Source organism: Camelus bactrianus, chromosome 17 (genome assembly GCF_048773025.1).
Source record: "Camelus bactrianus isolate YW-2024 breed Bactrian camel chromosome 17, ASM4877302v1, whole genome shotgun sequence".
Taxonomy (NCBI): Eukaryota; Metazoa; Chordata; class Mammalia; order Artiodactyla; family Camelidae; genus Camelus; species Camelus bactrianus.
In genome coordinates this window covers 27,330,584-27,350,422 of record NC_133555.1, presented here as the reverse complement: position 1 = coordinate 27,350,422, position 19,839 = coordinate 27,330,584, and the positions used below count along the sequence as shown (strand labels likewise).

The following is a 19,839-nucleotide window of genomic DNA, read 5'->3' as shown; positions in this document are numbered from 1 at the left end:
GGCTTGGATGTTAACGGAGGGAGGGCCTGGTGGCAGACTCTGGTCTGGGATGTGACATGTGTTACCCTCCCTGGTGCCATGAAGGCCAGCTCTCCTTCCCGATAACCCCTTGAGTCACACTGTGCTGCAAAGCCACTGAAATCACTGTCTTTCACACTGAGGTGCCTCACATGACACACCAGATACGTAAAATGAGTGCATTTTTATTTTTCAGCCTATTTAGGCATTACCAGGCACCAAATATTTGCCAGAGACTGTGTTAGGCTCTGGGAATAATGTAACAGGGAACACGATTCTCTTGGGGGCAAGCCAGATCTTACTCTTCCATTGCCTGTCAGAATTTCAGCAATGTTTTAAGTCACCAGAGTAAGAAAAGAAGAGATGTTTTGGATGAATGTTCTCGTTAATCAGTGAGGAAACCAAGGTGTCAGAGCCAGCGTGTGGAAGAGCCTGGGGGGAGAGAGAGCCTGCCAGAATGCCCCACCCCAGCCCGCACTCATCTGTCACATGAATCTGCCCCAGTGGCAGCCATCCACACTGCTCGCCAGATCCATGTATCCCCTGGTTGGCATTTTTCTTTAAATTGCTTCCTTCTTTTAACATAACTGAATTTGCATCACTACCATAAATTCAAAATATCCATAAAAACCAACACAAAGAAACAATATTATTAAATAGCTAGATACCATTGCCTGCAGAAGGCCCACAGGTTAGAAAACTGTTTAATAACCACACTGAGAGCTTCTCTTGACCTCAGCAGGATGGAAAGAGAACTGAAAAGAATTGACTTTCTCAATATGTATGTCAGTGTTACCTTACACAGTGTAGTCCTAAGTGGTCGCCTTCTCTCTAAAGTATCTTGGACACATCAGTTGTGTGGGCCTTATGTTTTGGGAAACTCCACACTCTGCCACTGACTTGATTTTCAGTCATTGATGGTTCCGTGTTCACAAGGCTTCAGGTTTTCTGTCTCTAGCTTCCCCCTTCGGTACATAGAATATCCTATAAACAGACCCCAGCAGGGTAGGACAGCTGCCTTTTTATAGGAAGCCTGGGGCAAGTCCTTTGTGAAATGAGGAATGTTGCAGAGGTGAGAATAAATTCCTGATCTCTGTGTTTATAGAAAACTCAGAAAGCATTAGTGTCTTCACTCAGGGCCTGTCTGCACTTGACTTCATCAGGAAAAGTGTGCAGGGTTCTCTGTAACAAGTCCAAGCCTTGCTAAATGGGTGATGCTCTACAAGAGCTCCTTGTCGAAGACTTCTTATCAAAGATTCTGCTGTTAAATGGAGGATGGAGCCAGATTAAAACCTTCCCCCAAACTGACTGTAACGTCCAGAGCAGGCATTGACAAGGCATGAGGTTTCTTTCTGATGATCAGGCCTTCATGTTGGGGCTCCCATCTTTGGTGTCAGAGTCTGTAATATACACAGCTTTGGGCATAAAATACTCTAGCTCCTAGTCCCAAAGAACATCATGTAATTAACTTCCTGCAGCTCAGGAATCAGAACTGATGGTGACCCTTAGTTTTTAAGGACTCCGTGTGATGTGGGAAAATCCTTTTAAATCTGACAGGTCCCATTTTGATCAACTCTTCTGTGACCCACAGAATTCAAACAGATTTGTAAAATTCCCTTCACTCTGTGATTAATTTGCTTACCCCTTGACAGTGAGGCCTTTTTAGCATCGGAAATTGTACCAGACATTAAATAGGTGACTCCTCCGGGGAGTTTTGTGATTACTGAAAGAGGAAAAAGTCAGTTCTCTGGCAGCATCATTGGGAATGGTTGTCCCTAAAACGAACAGGATCAAGCCCGTTTGGTAACTTTGCTTTTCATTAATTCTTTTGCACCTTATTTGTGCCCTGTGCTATTCTAGGCACTGGGAAAGAAAGAGTATGATTGTTCCTACCCTCAAGGAGCTCTGGTTCTAGAAGGAGAAAGAGGCCAGTAATTTAAATGTGCTGGAAAAAGTGTTGACAGTAACTGAGAAACTGAGAGGACAGTTGAATCAGAAACCCAAGCTGTGCTTCTGTCCCTAAGAAGGCGGCAGCTTTCATTACTGCAGACTCAGGACTGTCCCCAGAGAGGGTGTGTGTGAAACTGAAAGGAACTGTCTCGCCCCCACAGACAAATATGTCTCACCCTCTGCACTGAGGGGCTTGTTTCACCAAACCTCTTGCAAGAGACAGAACATCTGAATAGAGTCGTCACATTTTCATGGAGAAACTAGGGGTGACAAGTGTGGGTATTTAACAGCAAAGATGTTACAAAGATTGAGAAAAGGCCACTTGGAAAAAGATTAGACAATGTGGAGCGAGGTGCAAAGGGAGTGAGTCCAAGTCAGAAAACTGTTTTATATGTAATCACGACTCTCCTAGCTGAGTAATCTTGGACAAGTTACCTAACCTCTCTGTACCTTAGTTGCCTCAGCCTTTAAGTAGGGGATGAAAACTCACCTTGCCTGTTTGACAATGTTGGTGTGCCCTATCGGGGGTTGGCAAAGTACAGCCTGAAGCCTGTTTTTTTTGTTTGTTTGTTTTTGGGGGGCTTTTTTTTTGCTTTTTTTTCAGCTGGGCCAGCCAGGTGTTTATTGTTGAGGGAACAGAGGGCATGGAGGGTTCTTAGCGCCCAACCCGCCCACAGGCACAAGGCACCGGCACTCAGCCTGCAGCAGCAGATCTCGGGTCGTCCGGGGTCTCATCCACTGGTTACCATTTCACTATATTTGCTTTATTCCTCCCTCCTCCACACACAGACATTTTTTCTCTCCTGAGCTTTTAAAGGTGAGTAGCAGATAATTATTGTGCTCCCTCCCTTAATACTTCAGCAGACATCTCCTAGAAAGAAAGACGTTCTCCTACCTATAAACGTAACCGCAATCTGATCATCACACCCAGTGATACAACAATATTATGTCACTGATACAATAAAATTGTCCAGGATCCAGTCCTCACTCAAGATTTCCCCAGTTGGCCTAACAATTTCTTTTGTAGCTTAAAGCGAAATCCAGAATCATCTCAAGGATTCTTCATTACATTTAGTTGTCATGCCTCTTTAGATTTTCTTAAAGCACTTGTCTACTTTGGTTCCTTCTGATCTTTACCCTCATCCCGTGTCGTTCTCTTCTCTGTTCCCCTTTGCTGCTTCACTGAGAAGCATCCTGAGACGGAGTTTTGATGCTGTCGCCCTCTGCAGCCCCTGCAGGTGTCAGCCAGCCCGAAAGAGCAAGATGGATCTTGACGTAGTTAACATGTTTGTGATCGCGGGGGGGACGCTGGCCATCCCGATCCTGGCCTTTGTAGCCTCGTTTCTCCTGTGGCCTTCTGCACTGATAAGAATCTACTACTGGTGAGTTGGTTTTATAATGGAAGCTTTCGGGAGTGTTGTGATTGCATCATCTCTGCATGTCCGTTTGGTTGTGGCTGTTCAATATTTTTTAATGAAATATTTCAAACATAGAGAAGAGTTGAAAGCCATTCTTTTTCTTTGGCTGTTGGGAGTGTGTCTGAGGAATTGGTGGTGGTAGCTTCTTATCAGGTGAATTCTTCCAGTGTCTTTGCTCATGAGGCCACCCTCACTCCCAAAGTTACTTGTTATGTGCACGCTGGTGGGAATTCCTTTGGGTTTTCTTGGTCATTGGATTCCAATCCAGTGATGTCCTCATAGGTGCAGTGTTAACCCACCGAAAAAATAAATTTGAAAAAGCAGGACCACGGTGACGGCATGGGTAGGACAGAATGGTTTTAGATTTGCTCTCAAAGTGATCATTAGTAAAGTGGCAGGAAGAAAAAGAAGTTCCAAAACTTCTGTCATTCTTGTGTCACCTTTATGATTCTTGACCTGTCTACATACCACCTCTGCTTTTCTTCTGTGTTTTCTTTAGAGTGACTTTCTTTAAGTCTTAAATCAACTTAAGAGTAATATAAGTATCACTACCTTAAGTGGAAAGCTTGCCATTTCCAATAAATAGGAAATTAATATAAAAAAGTAAAAATAAGCACAATGCCATTAAACTGTGTTCTTAATTAAATTCTAGCCCAGGTACTGTTACCTACCAAAGACTCTGTCTCTTTTCTCTTGGTTACAAAGTCTGAGACATGCGAAAGATGTAGCAGCCCCAAACAGAGCCTTTCTCCTTGATGGAATCAGAAGGTTAACAGCTGAAAAGAGAGAAGCCGCCTCCTGATGTGCTTCAGTGACTTTTCATGCCACAGTTCATTTACCAATGGTCACCCTCACGCTGCTATGGACGCACCCCATGATGGAGGAAGTCCCAAAATGGACCTGGTTCCTCTCCGTGTCACAGAGAAGCACACTGAGATTTTAGCCACAACTTGTGGAAGTTAGAACTACCCTCTGTGCCCAGGGAGTAGATGTGTTTGTGCCCTTTAGTTGCCCTCCCTTCTGGCTCTCTTTTGTTTCATCAGCGTGTGGAATTTTCCGCCTGCCAGCCAGGCTCTGATCCTTGAAAAGAAGCTAATGGAACAGAAGGGAGCTTTCATCTTTCACTCTCTCTTGTGGGGAGGTGATGACCCCTTCAGAGGGTCGCCCAGGACCCACCTCTGCATGGACGAAGCTGAGACCCTGGCTGCTTAAATGCCATTGCCCTTGAAGCACTGGCGGCAAGAGAGCTTTGGGTCCAAGACTCCTTTGCGGCCCCTAACGTGGAGAGGCTAGAGTTGTGTGGCCCTCAGCCCTGCAGAGGTACCATGGACCTCCATACACAAATACTGTTTTTCTTAAACAAATCAAATTGAAGCAGCAAATGCTGTTCAGTGATGTGAGCCGTAACCATGGATATGGCTGCAGACAGAGGTGTGATTATAGAGAGACTAATTCCACCCACCACGAGCAGAAACCAGCCTCTATGCGGCAGTCCCTCCACGTTCCTTGGGCTATCATGGGGGAGGCTTTCAGAGTCAGAGTCTCAGAATAATTCTGATACTCGATCTGCAAAGAGAAAAGTAACTTCATAGCGAATAATTGACTTTTTCATTGAGTTAAAATTTATGTAACATAAAATTCACCATTTTAAAATGTACAATTCATAGGTTTTAATACATTCACAGTGTTGTGCAACCATTACCACCGTCTAACTCCAGAACATTTCCAGCTCCCCAGAAGGAACCCCCATACCTGTCAGCGGTTCCTCCCACTTTCCTCTCTCTTCATCCCCTGGCAACTAGTTCTCTACATTCTGTCTCTTTGGATTTGCCTGTTGTGGACATTTCATATATGTGAGATACATGATTGGTAGCTTTTTGCGTCGGCTTCTTTCACTTTTCAAGGCTTATCCATGCTGCTGTGCGTGTCAGTACTTCATTCATTGTTATGGCTGAGTAATAGTCCAGTGTATGGTTATACCACATTTCACTTATCCAAATGGACATTTGTGTTGTTTCTAGTTTTTGGCTATTATGAATAATACAACATACATAGCAAATAATTCACTTTTTTAATAAAAGTAATGCCAGCAAAACCCAGAGAGGCCCCACAGAGCAGAACATTCAGTCTTTTATTATTTGACAGTGCAGATGCATGTGACTTTGAAGCCTGCCCCTGCCTGTCACTCAGCTCAGAGCTGTGGCTGGAGGATGAATACAATGTTCTTTATTTTGTGAACTCGGCCACACAGGCCAAGAAGAAACCCAGCTGGCTGAGGAGGATGAAAATCCTAGAAATCCTTTCGGATTATGCCGAGTAGCACTGTGACATGGGGCTGTGACTATGGTGACAGAACCCCTAATGCCATTGCAGAGAGCTGCCGGAATTCCTGTGAAACAGCTCCCCCACGCCACCGACACACAGCCTGTTTCCTTCAAATCACCTCACTGCGGGTGGCATTTACCCAGCCGTTGTCATAGGACGAGCAGCTTTGCTATGAGTCACTTATGTCCCTTAATCACAGCTTCTCCTCCAAAGGCCTTCATTTACTCAGCTGCCCATAACGATCCCCCGGGGGTTCACTTGGCAGACCTGGGTTAGTCAGGTTAATTTTCAGGAGTTCAGAGTGGACAGGAACAGCAGGCTGCAGAGGTAGCTGGGCATCCCAAACACGCCAAGCCGTGCGGCCGTGTGAGCATAAGGGCATGGGGAAGGCTCGCCTGGACCTCCCTCTGGGTCTTCTGAGCTCCTCAGGCCCCAGGAACAGGTGTCCCCGGTAGGCACAGCCAGTCCTCAGAGCAGCTCTCTAGGTCTAAGTGTCCCTCGAACATGGCCAGCCCAGTTCCACAGCTGCATGGACTATGGTTGCTCCAGCAGGAGGTGCCAAATACTTGGCTGCAAGTCCACAGAGAGCCTCTGCTGGAGGTGCCACAGCTGAAGATGCCGAGGCCAGCAACGGTGACATCAGGGACCATTCTGGTTTTCATTGTGTAAGCTGTAAAGACTGTCCATGGGAGGAAAAAGACAGATTTTTGAAGATTTTTGTTTTCCTAAAGAAATCCAGTTGTGCAATTAAGAAATTGTACGTATAAGAGAGAAGAGGGGATAAAAATTGGAAAAAAAGAAATATAACTGTTTTAGATGACATGATTGTCATAAAAAGTCCAAAAGAATCTGTCGATAATTTGTTAGAATTAAAAAAGGGGTTTGGCGAGATTGCTAAATACAAGTGAACAAAAATCAGTATATTCTCATGAATAGCAATAAACAAGTAGAAAATAAAATAAATTATAATGATACCATTTACCATAGTATCAACAAATATAATATCTATGAATAAATCTAAAGAACAATGTGCAAGGCCTTTATACAGAAAACTACAAGGTATTAGTGAGAGAAATTTTGGAAGACCTAAATTAATGGAAGGATAGACAGTATTTGTGAATTAGAAGACCTTCTGTGAGAGAGATGTCAGATTTCCCTACAATGATCTATACATTCAATGTATACCCATAAAGTCTCAGCAGGTTTTGTTTAATGGAATTTAATAAACAGATTTTTTTAATTTATAAGGAAAAGCAAAGAACCAATGAAGCAAGACAGTCTTGATTGAGAACAGTGCTAGATGATGTACACTACCAGCTCTCAAGGCTAGTTATTAAGCAACAGCAATCAACACAGTGTGACACTGGCACAAAGAAGGACAAATAAATCAATGGAACAGGAGAGTCCCATAACAGATGCACATAGATACAGTCTCTTGAATTATGACACAGGTAGCGCTGCTCTAAGCAGAGAAAGAGGACTAGTCAAATAGGCATCCATCTGGAAAGAAAGTCAAACTTGACCCCTTTGGCAGGCAAAATTACTAAGACAGCCCTACAAAGCTCTGCCTCTCTAATCCCCAGAACCTGAAAGTAAATGTGGTGAAGTATCACTCCCATGGTTACGTTATGTTACATACAGTTGACCTAAAGACGGGAGATTATCCAGTGGTCAATAAACATGCTTAATTTCATTGGTCCAAAGGGGTATTCAAATTAAAACCACAGTGAGATGCCATTTTCACACCTACTAGAATGGCTAAAATGAAAAAGGCTGACTGACAAGTCCAAGTATTGGCAAGGATGTTGTACTAGTTTCCTGTGGCCACTGTAACAAATTACCATGAACCGTGTGACTTACGACGACAGACATTTACCCTCTCACAGTTCTGAAGGCTAGAAATATTAAATCAAGGCCCTGGCAAGGTTGATTCCTCCTGGAGGCTCTGAGAGAGGGTCTGTTCCATGCCCCTTCCCTAGCTTCTGGTGGTTGCCAGCAGTCCTTGGCATTCCTTGACTTGTAGATGTGTTAGTCCAATCTCTACCTGTCTTCACATGGTGTTCCTCCTTCTGTGTGTTTATGTGTCCTGATTTCCTCCTTCAAAAAAGACCAATCATGTTGGATTTGAGGCCAGCCCTAATCCAGTATGGTCTCAACTTAACTTGACTACATCTACAAAGACCCTACTTCGAGGGGAGGGTATAGCTCAGTGGTAGAGTGCATGCTTAGCATGCACAAGGTCCAGGGTTCAGTCTGCAGTACCTCCATTAAAATAAATAAATAAATAAACTAAATTACCTCCCCCCACAAAACAAAAAAGATCATTTTTTTTTAAAGATTTAAAAAAAAAATACCCTATGTCCAAATAAAGTCACATTTACAGATTCCGGGTGGACATGAATTTAGGGGGGATACTATTAACCCAGTTCAGATGTGGAACAACTAGAATTTCGTATATTGTTGATGGAAGTGTAAATTGCTTCATCTGCTTTGGAATACTGGCAAAATGACTCACTGATTTCACCCAATAGGAATGTGTATGAATATTGATCAAAAAACATATACAGAAACACTCCATAGCAGCTTTGTTCATAATATCTCCAAACTGGGAACACATCATGCTCATTACTACTGTAACAGGTAAATAAATTGAGGTTTAGTCATGTAATTATTCATACAATGGAATACTATGTAGCTATGGAAAGGAAGAAAGTAGTGCTGTATTCCACAACATGAATGATCCTCACAAACATGATATTGAGTGAAAGGAGTCAGATGCAAATAAGAATTTATTGTATAATAAAGTTCTAAAACAGGCAAATCTCTCCTGTTTGAAAGTGAGGTAGTGATTACTTTTAGAAGGTAGGAATGGGGAGAGACATGAGCTGGGTATCTTGGATGCTGGTCATTTTCTAGACCCTGATGTGGGTAGCAGATACTGGGTTCCTTCACTTTGTGCAGATTCATCAGGCTGTACACTTACAGTATCTGTACTTCTCAGTATGATTTACACTTCCATTGAAAGTTTCTCTAAAAAATAACAATGAAAGATTTAGAGAAATTGGACCCCTCGTGTACTGCTAGCAGGAATGTAAAACGATGCAGCCACTTTGGAATAGTCTGGCAGTTCCTCAAAAGGTTTTTGAGCTACTGTATGACCCAGAATTCTACTTCTTTGTGAACTGAGAATACCCAAGAGAACTGAAAACATATGTCCACAGAAAAACTTGTGAATATATGTTCATAGTGGTATTATTCCTAATAGCTGAAACGTGGATACAACCCAAATGTCCATCAGCAGTTGAATGGATAAACAAATGTTGCATATCCAATAATAATGTGGTGTTATTTAACCCTAAAAAGGAATGAAGTACTGATACATTCTGTGACAATGATGAACTTGAAAACATGCTAGTGAAATAAGCCAGACACAAAGGGCCACATAGTGAATGAGCTCTTTTACAGGAAATGTCTAGAATAGGCAACTCCATAGAGACAGAGTAAATTAGTGGTTGCCAGGAGCTGCACAGACAGGGAAGTGGTGCGTAGGTGCTAATGAATGTGAGTTTCTTTCTCTTTTTTTGTGGTAAGTATATGTAATATAAAACTTATCATTTTAACCATTTTTAAGTGTGCAGTTCAGTCAGGTTTCTTTTTAGTGAAAAGCTTGCAGAATTAGATAGTGGTGATGGTTGCACAACTTTGTGAATATACTAAAAACTCCTTGGTTGTACCTTTTAAAAGGGTGAGTTTTATGGTGTGTAAATTATATTTCAGTAAAAAGAACTGTATATTCAACATACTAGTCATTAGGGAAATGCAAATCAAAACCACAATAACATACTATACACGTTAGGATGGCTATTATTTTAAAAAAAGACAAACAGAAAATAACAAGTATTGGTGAAGAAGTAGAGAAGTTGGAACCCTTGTGTTTTGCTGGTAGAAATGTAAAATGGTACAGCTGCTTTGGAGTTTAGTGATTCCTCAAAAAGTTAAACACAGAATTACCATACAATCCAACAATTCTGCTTCTGGATATATACCCCAAAGAATTGAAAGGCATGCCCTCTACCATTGAGCTATACCCTCCCCCCAGGAACAAGACCTTTTACAGACAGGAATTCAAACAGCTACTTATATACTGATGTACATAACAGCATTATTTACAACAGCCAATAAAATGGAAACAATCCAAATATCCATCAATAGAAGAATAGTAAACCAAATGCAGTACATACATACAATGGGATGTTATTCAACCTCAAAAAAGGAATGAAATTCTGATATAGGGTACAACATGAGTAAACCTTGAAAACATGCTAGGTGAAGTAGGCCAGACACCAAAGAACAAATATTGTATGATCGCACTTATATGAGGCACCTAGAATAGGCAGACTCAGAGAGAAAGCCAGTAGAACAGAGGTTACCAAGGGCTGAGGGGAGAAGGGGAAGAGGGAGTTGCTGTTTAGTGGGTGTGGAATTTCTATTTGGGATGATGAAAAAGCTCTGGAAATGGATGGTGATGACGGTTGATGTACAACATCATGAATATATTTAATGTCGCTGATTGCACACTTAAAATGGTCGAAATGGTAGATGATAGGCATAATTTACCACACACAAAAATAAATGTGTAAGTACTTTTCTTCCTATAAACTGGAGAAACCAGACTTGCAGGATGAAGGGTCTGGACCCTGGGAGGCCTTTCTCAGAGAGGAACGCCATGGAGACTCCTTTTTGGGGCTTCTCTGTTTTGGTCAGTAGAGCCTTCAGTGACTTCTGTTCCTGAAACAGGAGCAGTTCAACTTTTGCACTGCGACTGTGTCTGTAAAAGGTCTTATTCCTGGGGGAAGGGTATAGCTCAGTGGTAGAGTGCATGCCTAGCAGGCAGGAGGTCCTGGGTTCAATCCCCAGTACTTTCATTAAGATAAATAAAAACCTAGTTACCCCCCCACACACACACACAAAATAAAGTCTTAGGGAAAAGAAAAAAAAGGTCTTTTTCCTGAGACATTTGTTCATCCCAGTTTAACTCTTCTTTGTTTCTGTTCTGTAAGCTTGCAGCTATTTCTAATCTCTAACTTTGTGATGTTTATGAACTAGAAGTAAGTTATTCTCTATTATTCTTTTTTTTACTTTATTTTATTTACTCTTTATTTTTTCTTTTTTTTAAACGTTTTTTATTGATTTATAATCATTTTACAATGTTGTGTCAAATTCCAGTGTTCAGCACAATTTTTCAGTCATAATATTCTCTATTATTCTTAAACCGAAGAAGTTGAGTTTGTTTTCCCATCTGAGCCATTGGTCTTTTATCATTTTTTAGCTGACCTGGCAGCTAAAGGAGTCTTCTTCCCACTCTTTCATTGAGAGGATCATTTGGAGTTACTGATACTCATTCTCTAGCTCCTTGTGTTTGAAACCTCGGTAATATTTTCCAGTGGATGTACCAATTAAATGAAGAACGTGGCGGAGGACCCAAGAGCTCCACCTGGTGCGAGGAAGTCCTCAATTCCTGATCCTGGTGCCAGGCTCCTTTCTAACCCCGTCTCCCTTCACTTTGGGTTCAAGTCACCCCTGGTTCTCCCCCAGTCCTGTGCCTCTGCCATGCCCTCCTCAGGGCACATTTTTCTTTGACTCCAGCTAATCTGCGTTGAGTACCCAGGTGCCTGTTCAAATGTCACCTTTTCCACAAGGTCCTTGCAGCTCTCCCTTTGAACTCATCCTGTACTTTCTGTTAGAGCTGTAGAGAATTTGATTATGAAAAGGTAACACAGAGAAAACAGAAATTGCCCATAACCTGTCACATCATTTTCTTCGGTTCCTCTTGTTCTTACCACCTCTCTTTCCCCACCTCATCTATGTATAGTTAAAAAAAAAAAATCTTTTTAACAGAATAGGAGTCAATAATATAAAAAAAGTTGGGTCCTATTTTTTCACTTGACATTACATCCTGAACATTTTCCTGTGTTACTGGATATTTTTGAAAACCTCATTTTTAATAACAGTAAAATATTACATTATCTGGATATCTTATAATTTACATAATACATTTTCTATTTACGGACATTCAAGTTAGTACCGATTTTTTTTTTCTAATTTCAGTAATACTATCTTGGACATCTTTAGAAATTTTTTTTCAAGATTTCTGCTTATTTCCTCAGGACAGATTATTCCTTGAAATATAATGACTAGGTCAAAGAGCACGACTTTTTTAACGATTCTTGATGCTTAATGCCAGATTGCTTTCTAGAAAGGTTGAACATTATAACTGTTTGTTTGTTTTTTAAAGCACTTTTCTAATGTAGGAGTTCATAAAAAATATACGTCTTGTGATTTTCATTTCTCTCATTGTTAGTCAAGTTGAACATATTTTCATTTGTTAGTCATTAATATCTCTTCTACTCTGAGTAATCCTTTTGCTTATTTTGCCCAATGATGATTTGGGGTCTTAGCATGGTTCCTATCAATTTATACTTTTTTTTTTAATATATCAAGGATATCAATCTTATGGCTGTCAAATTTGTCACAAAATTTTCCACAATTTTCCCTTGAAGTTTTGGCAGATGATGTATTTGAAGGACAGCCTTTTTTTTTTTTTTTTTTTACTGTATAGAAACTACCATTTATTGAATACTTACCAGGTGTTGAGCATTGAACAAAACTTTGTAGTGGACTATCTCATTTAATCTTATCCATATCCTCAGCAGAGTGCAGCATTCTCCCATATTATAGGTGAGGAAATTGAGGTTCAAGATCATCCATCAGTAAATGAATGAGCTGGGAGATGAATGAGTCAACAAATTCATGTCATGTTTCCATGATTTAGAATTTTGAAATATGCGTGTTTTGTCATAAGAAGAGCTGCTAAGCTAGCCAATTTTATTATATTTTAATGTTTGAATAGGCAATGCATTCATTGAAAAAATACTAAAAGGAACGTGAGAATTCTCCCTCCCACCGCTGTTCCCTCTCCACCTGCTTCTCTCTGTATTTCCCACCTCAGCTCCGGATGTTCTTCTTCACAGTGTCGTGTACACGCTGCCACACGTTTTGTATGCGGATACAAGTAATGTGAATATACACTCTCACCACTCTCTCCTGTTACTTCACACAGAGGTTTAAAACTGATCAATTTAAGCTATTTGCTGTTGCTAGACTTGGCTACCTCTTTGGTGCAAAGTATACCACCAAGTGAATCTCTAATTGAGTTAAGTATCTCTCATCTCATGCAGAGAATTAATTTGTTTAGATGGTAATTTCACATTGAAATCGATTTCAGGCCAAACTCCAGCACTGCCAAGTCTTATGTAACCATCAGAAACGGAGCTTTCAGCCAGCTGCCATATGTTGTAAGGAATGAAATCAGAGAACTGATGCAGATAATTCTTAAGAAACGAGTTCTCACTCTCAAAATCTCTAGGGAAAATATATTTGGGGCACAGGGGAGGATATGACCTTTATTGGGTTTATCCATCATAGTGGAAATAACGTCTTTACAAAATCAAATGTTTGTTACCATAAATTCTGCATCACAGTTAAAATCTGAACAGTTTAAAACAAAAACAAAAATAGTCAACTCAAACAAAATCCAATACTTGAGAATCAATAGCTTCTTTGACGCCTCAGTATCCCTTACATATGGTTAAGACTCTGATGGCCAGTCCTGGTGTCTGAATGATTCCCTGGATCCAGCAAGAGGATCAAGTTTCCAAAGCCCCAAAGACCAAAGGGTAGCACCCCAAAATATGGACTCATTTTCCACTCCCCCTTGATAGGTCAAGCAGCTGCCAAGAACAAAAGCTGCATCTCCCAATACCTGGCAAACAAAAGCAGTCCTGCCTCACAAGTTGATTTCTTCCCTGAGGTGCCGTTAAGTGTGTATGAGGAGAAGCTTCGAGAACAATTCAAGGCGCCTCTGTCCTTCTGTGAGACTGGAGAGATTTCACGAAAGAATCTGGATGTCGTGAAGGAGACAATGGTTCGGGCTGAGGAAGCCACTGTTGAGATTACTAGGAAGCTGAGGAAACAGGAGAAGAAACACTTGAAGAAGGAAATGAACGGCTGGCTGCAGTTCCCTGGCGTCTTCAGAAAACAGCAGCAGTTTCCTGGGAGTGCGAGGAGCAAATGCAAGACTCAGAGAGAAGGGAAACCAAAAGCCCAGGAGGCTCCTCAGGAGGATGGAGTGGAAGACCCCTCTGTCTCTTTCTCCAAACCTCAAAAACAAGAAATCCTTTCCCAAGGAGGAGCAGGTTAGTGGCAATCTTGAAGAAACAGCTGGCAGTGGAAATCTTCCCAAGAGGAAGAAATCTTTCCCCAAAGAGGAACCAGCCAGTGACCCTGAAGAGTCTGGAAACAAGAGTGTCCCCAAGAAAAAGAGGAAATTCTCTTCCAAGGAGGAGCTGTCAGCAGTGGACCTGAAGAGGCTGCTGGCAGCAAGAGCAGCATCTCCAAGGAGAAGGAAAAGTCCCAAAAGCTATGCCAAGAAGATGAGAATGGACATTTCCCTGGTAGGACATAACCACAGGAAGATTTCCCAACCCACCCCCTCTATCTCAATAAAAACAAATTCACAGGAATGAGTGAATGAATGAATAAGGTTAAGACTCAAATTCAGAAATTTGGTTGGTTGGAAAGCTAGTAAACTTCCAGCTTGCTCAAATAGAATTACAAAAAGGCAAAAGAGTGTTTCTCACAGAGATGCAGTCCCTGGAATCCCTGACACTCGACAGCTGTGGGAGTGCACAGAATCCTGAGATAATAAGGAATCCAGGCATCTGTTCGATAGTCTCCTGTTGTCCTTTCCTTCCATCCTGAGCTTTGTAGAGGTGTGGAATGACACCACCTCCAGCAATTGCAGCCTCAGTGAGAGAGTCCAATTCCTCATCTCCACGAATAGCAGGCTGCAAATGACGAGGGGGAACTCACTGTACCTGTAAGTCTTTTGATGCATTTCCTGCCAGTTAAGGCACCTCTTTATTGAGGTCCTCCAGGATGGCTGCGCTGTACACAGTGCACTCCCACACTCATGCCCACACTTCCACAGCTGCGCGGCCCAGGTTTTAGCTGTCGATGAACATGGCCCCCCAGGAAATGCGAGCCAGCACTCTCTGCAAGGGGAAACTGTCTTTGTTTCGGCCCTTTCTGAATGTTTCCCAGCCTTAGCGCCAGCCATTTCGAATTCTACTGAAGCTCAAACAAGCAAGACAGAGGAAGGGCTTAGTCAGATACCCAGTGAGATCCTACTGCCTGCTGCCTCTTTGCACTGCGGTTCAAACTGTTAGAAATATATATTAACCAAAGATGATTATTATGTGTCATGCTTCTTAAGAAAACACACCCTTTCCTCTTAATAGACTGATTAGTAGTGACATATATACCAGAATACGCATTTAAGGAGCTTCCTGGAATGGTTTCACACTGTGGTCCTCACGGGTGAAGCACTGGAGGATTCGAGACCCGTGTGGAGCAGGAGGGCTGGGAGAGGTGTTCTTACCTTGAAGTGAGACTACAGAGAGTCCTCTTCCTGGAGCCGCTTCTCCGGAGCTCGCTGACCCTTCTGCCTGTGTTTTTCCTCCCCAGGTACTGGCGGAGGGCGCTGGGCATGCAGGTCCGCTACGTCCACCATGGCGACTATCAGTTCTGCTACTCTTTCCGTGGCAGGCCTGGCCACAAGCCTTCCATCCTCATGCTCCACGGATTCTCTGCGCACAAGGATATGTGGCTCAGCGTGGTCAAGGTGCACTTCTAGATTCTTCCCTCTGCAGAGGGTGCCATTCTGGAAAGAAAAACGTTTCTACTTGGACACAATGTCATCAGCGGCGGTAGAAAGCAAAGGGAACTGTGGCTCAAATCATCCTAAAACTAATGCAGTGTATTATTCAGATCTTTTTATCAGACAAAATTTATTGAGTTAAATGCTATTTGTAAAATCTGTGCCTCACAAACCGTTTTACCTTATGCATATTTCTTAGGGAAGGTTCTGACACTCTGCTTCATCTCAGAACTGTCATGACTATCAAGATGCAGCTTTTAAAAAATCATTTGTTCTTTTCTACTCCCAAGTTTCTCCTCTTCCTTCCCCTCCTCCTCCTCTTCCCCTCTCCTTCCCTCCTCCTTCTATATCTGCTTTTTCTTTTTCTCTTCCTTAGCCTTTAAGAGAAACAGTCTTGATCTGGCAGCTTCTAGGATAGTTTTCCAAATCACTCACTTTCTGTCCTGTTTTCCTTGGTTGTGGCAACTTGCTTTACTTGGTAAAAGTGAACAGCTGGTGAAGATGGGGCTGGGAGAGGTCTTGGGAGGGAAGCACCCCAGGCTCCCACCTCAAGCAGGACCATACCTGAATGATCCCGGGTATGAGCTACACCAGGAGGAAAAGGCTCACACATCCTCTAGTTACTTGTGTTGTCATTTCCAGATTCCACTGTGAGGACAGTTATCCTCATGCCTTAATGAACCTCTCACTCCCTGTCTCCATCTTTCAGATAACTGGATATTTGCTTATTGATAACTGATGTTTCCCAGTTTCCTGGTCAAAGTGGCACATATTTAAATGGAAGAAGGTGTTAGGATAAAAACACCCCAGGACTTAGACCTTAATGCAGAAAAGAAAAGTTGAAACCAGAATCAGGGTGATCAGACATAGTTCTTAGGCAGAGCATTGCTCCTGGGCCCTGCAGCTGTCCAGGACTCTGGGAGGACAGAACCATCCCTTACAGCTTCAAGTCAGTGACTGCATGACTGAAGTAAGTGTGGAAGGGGTAAGGGAAAGGAGAAGGTTGTAGTACCTGCCAGCTAGTGTCAAGAAAGAGCAAAAGATGCAGGCCTGCTACCCTGACCTTTGTCCCCCTTCTCCAGTCATCCCCCAAGTCCCCTTCCATCTATATGTTAGGCTTTGGGGGCCTCTGCTTCCTAGGAGGCTGCTGGCAGTGCTTATTCACGTCAGATGTTACTAGGGTAGGACACTGGGTGGTCCAGGCTCATAATTGCCTAGGGGTAGCTATCGAGGTCACTGGGTAAGTGGGGGCATCCTCCCCAGAAAAGTGGGCAGACATGTCCTGCACACCACATACTGACTCTCTGGGCCTTTGTGTCCTTAGTTCCTACCAAAGAACCTGCACTTGGTCTGCGTGGACATGCCAGGACATGAGGGTACCACCCGCTCCTCTCTGGATGACCTGTCCATAGACGGTCAAGTCAAGAGGATACACCAGGTAAGTAGGAGGCTCCACCCAAAGTTGCCCAGATGGGTTTTGCCCACTGTCGCATGCCCAAGTCTGGAGAGCAGGCAAGAGCGTTCCATTTTGACTCATAACCAGTCTGCATTGCATTCTGTCTGCAAGTAATTTCAAACAAAATGGCAGCCCAGTGGTATCCTTCGTCAGCTTTGGAGGGCCAGGGCTTATTGCAGACTGTTCTCCTCTAAGCCTGTTGCAGTTGTTTCTGAAGAAGTGCGATCTCATTCTGTGATATGCAGTTGTTCCTGACAAGCACTGGCTCTTTGCAAAAGGAGTTTAGAATTTCTCAAGACCATTGTTTTTCCTGGAGTCTGTTTTTCTGCATACCAGCTACCTGATGACAGCAACAGCCCCTCTGCCTGGTTGTAGGGGGTGGGGAGGATGCTCTTTGCATTTTGTTCTGTTTTAGTATCTGTCTTCAGCCCCCCCCGTCTGGCTGACCTTGTTTCAAGGTCATGGAGCTCGGGAACCATTTCAGAATTTAGTGGTTCATAAGTTTCAAATTGACATGAACTGTTTCCCCCAGGCAAGGATATTTATTTAATGTCTGTTCTCTCCCTCCATTAAACTATGTATTTTGTTGAGGTCAGGAACCTTGTCTCTTTGACTCTTTGCTGTATCTTCAGCAGCTGACCGTAGTTCCTTATACATACTAGATGTTCAATAAATATTTTTTAGATGAATGGATAGATGGGTGGATAGTTGGTTGGATGTTTGAATAGATAGAAACTTGGATGGATGATTGGATGTAATGTTGGATGGACAAGTGGATGAATGAATGGATCGGTGAATAGACAGATAGTTATATGAATGGATGGTTGAGTGGATGGGAAGGGCTGTAAATTAGGGCAAGAGTCAGCCAACTATGGCCCGTGGGCTGTATTTGTCCTGCCAACTATTTTTGTAAGCCAAGTTTTATTGGAACACAGGCACACTTATTCGCTTACATTTTGTCTTCAGCTGCTTTTGTGCTACAGAATTGAATAGTTGTGACAGAGGTCATATCACCCACAAAGCATAAAATATTTTTTCTTGGGAACTTTATGTAAAAGTTTGCTGACTCATGAATTAGGGAGATCTTTGTTGGTTTTATACTTACAAATGACCCCTCAGTCACTTCTGCCAGGTAAAGAGAGGTACCTGCATGCCACAGGGCTCAACTGGATAATGGATCCAGTAGACTTTCGGATCCCTTTTCATCAGTAGCACTTCACAGTTGTCTTTTAAGGAAGTACAGAGGTTTTCTGCTCTGTAATCACCTTTGTTGTTGTCTGCAGTTGTATAACCAAGCCCCCTTCTCATTTCCTTTCCTAGTTTGTAGAATGCCTGAAGCTGAACAAAAAACCCTTCCACCTGATTGGCACCTCCATGGGCGGCCACGTGGCTGGGGTGTATGCTGCCTACTACCCATCAGATGTCTGCAGCCTGTCTCTTGTGTGTCCTGCTGGTGAGTTACTAAGCTGAAACAACGCCCTAAGTGACTTGAGCACAGTGGGGTCGGAACCTCTAAAGAAGCAAGTGGCAATGTCTGCTGTGACTGTTTTTTTAGAATCATCTTTTTGACGTCTGCTTTAGAGATAACTAATCAGGGTTCTTTAGTGGTATAATCAAACAATAGTTGTATAACCATAATCACAACATACTCACTTTTAAAATATAGAGCCAGCCTTTTTCCACAAAGAATTTGAGATGGTCAACTAAAATGTGTATAGTACTTTACAGCATGTAAATACCTTGAAATATAATGATAATGTTAACACCAAACATTTATTGAGTTCTTAGGAGCGAAGCTTTTTATATGGGTTTAATTTGTGCCATAATCTTATGATATGAAGGTACTATTATTATGCCTCTTTGTTTTTTTTTGCTGAAAGCTCAGAGATCTTTATTTATTACAAGATATTTTTTTAAAAAGTCAATAAGCTTTAGTTTCTCTGTTCTAACATGTATTCATGTCAGTTTAAGCTGTACCATATCCCCAGAAATTACGACCTGAAGTTGGATTTTTAATTCTTTTAACATGTCTTCAAACTTAGATTTATAATGTGTTAATGAGAAAAATCTTAATTTTTCTCTCTTTTTCTTTCTCTTACTCCCCTCCCCACCCCTGGTACTTTATTGGAGTATAGTTTATACAAAGTAAATTGTCCAAAGTTTTAGTGTATATCTCAATGACTTTTTACATTTGTAATTATTATCCAGATCAAAATCGTAGGCCCATTTTATACGTGGGAACATAAAAGTAGTTGTGTTAGAGCTGGAGCCAGGAAAGCACTGATCCTGGGCTGTCTGACTCCAGAACCCAAGCTGTGGCTTTTTTGGAAGTCCCTTCGTATTGATACCTGATTTCTATGGCTCAAACTTACTCCCTCCTTTACCTGCTAGAACCCAACCATGAATCGAACTTGTACACCTCCTACCGAAACATAACTAAATTTACCTTTAAAATTTTTTCAGATGTGCTAAGGACATTGAAATGGAAAGCAGGCTCTCAGAGGGTTTTCTCTTCTCCTTTTCCCAAGCACCATGTCTAAAATAATTTGATCTTTTAATAATAGATTTTGAGAATTGGAGGAACAGCCCCTGTGGAAGATTATTAGATTTTTAATCACTTATGGAAGACTTTTTTGAATGGATGTTCATTTGCTCAGAGAAGAGTTTTACACCTGAGTTTCAATTGGAAATTTAGAATTAAATTTGTTTGTATGTGAAAATGAAAAGATAAAATTTTTTTTACCTTTGAAATAATTTTAAACTTAGAAAAATGTTGCACAGATTCTACAGAGTCCCACATACCCTTGACCCAATGCCCCCCGTTCACAGCTCACATTACCACAATAAATTTGTCACAATTAAGAAACCAACATTGGTACATTACTATTAACTAA

General features: G+C 42.0%; 1 protein-coding gene and 2 pseudogenes across 5 annotated transcripts in view; 2 read left to right on the top strand and 1 right to left on the bottom strand.

Annotated features, from left to right (window-relative positions):
• ABHD6 (abhydrolase domain containing 6, acylglycerol lipase) overlaps nucleotides 1–19,839 on the top strand; it is a 43,980-nt gene that overhangs the window by 12,926 nt on the left and 11,215 nt on the right. For 4 of the 5 annotated variants that reach the window (XM_074344606.1, XM_074344608.1, XM_074344609.1 and 1 more), the window contains 4 exons: nucleotides 3,198–3,350; nucleotides 15,297–15,453; nucleotides 16,814–16,927; nucleotides 18,266–18,398. In XM_074344606.1, coding sequence (XP_074200707.1) covers nucleotides 3,232–3,350; nucleotides 15,297–15,453; nucleotides 16,814–16,927; nucleotides 18,266–18,398 — 523 coding nt within the window. In that variant the 5' untranslated portion in view covers nucleotides 3,198–3,231. Of the gene's footprint in view, nucleotides 1–3,158; nucleotides 3,351–15,296; nucleotides 15,454–16,813; nucleotides 16,928–18,265; nucleotides 18,399–19,839 lie in introns of all 5 variants that reach the window. The other variant, XM_074344607.1, reaches the window with a different exon arrangement.
• On the top strand, nucleotides 13,399–15,288 carry LOC141573736 (nucleolar protein 56-like; annotated as a pseudogene).
• Nucleotides 14,372–14,889, bottom strand: LOC141573773 (histone H2A.Z pseudogene; annotated as a pseudogene).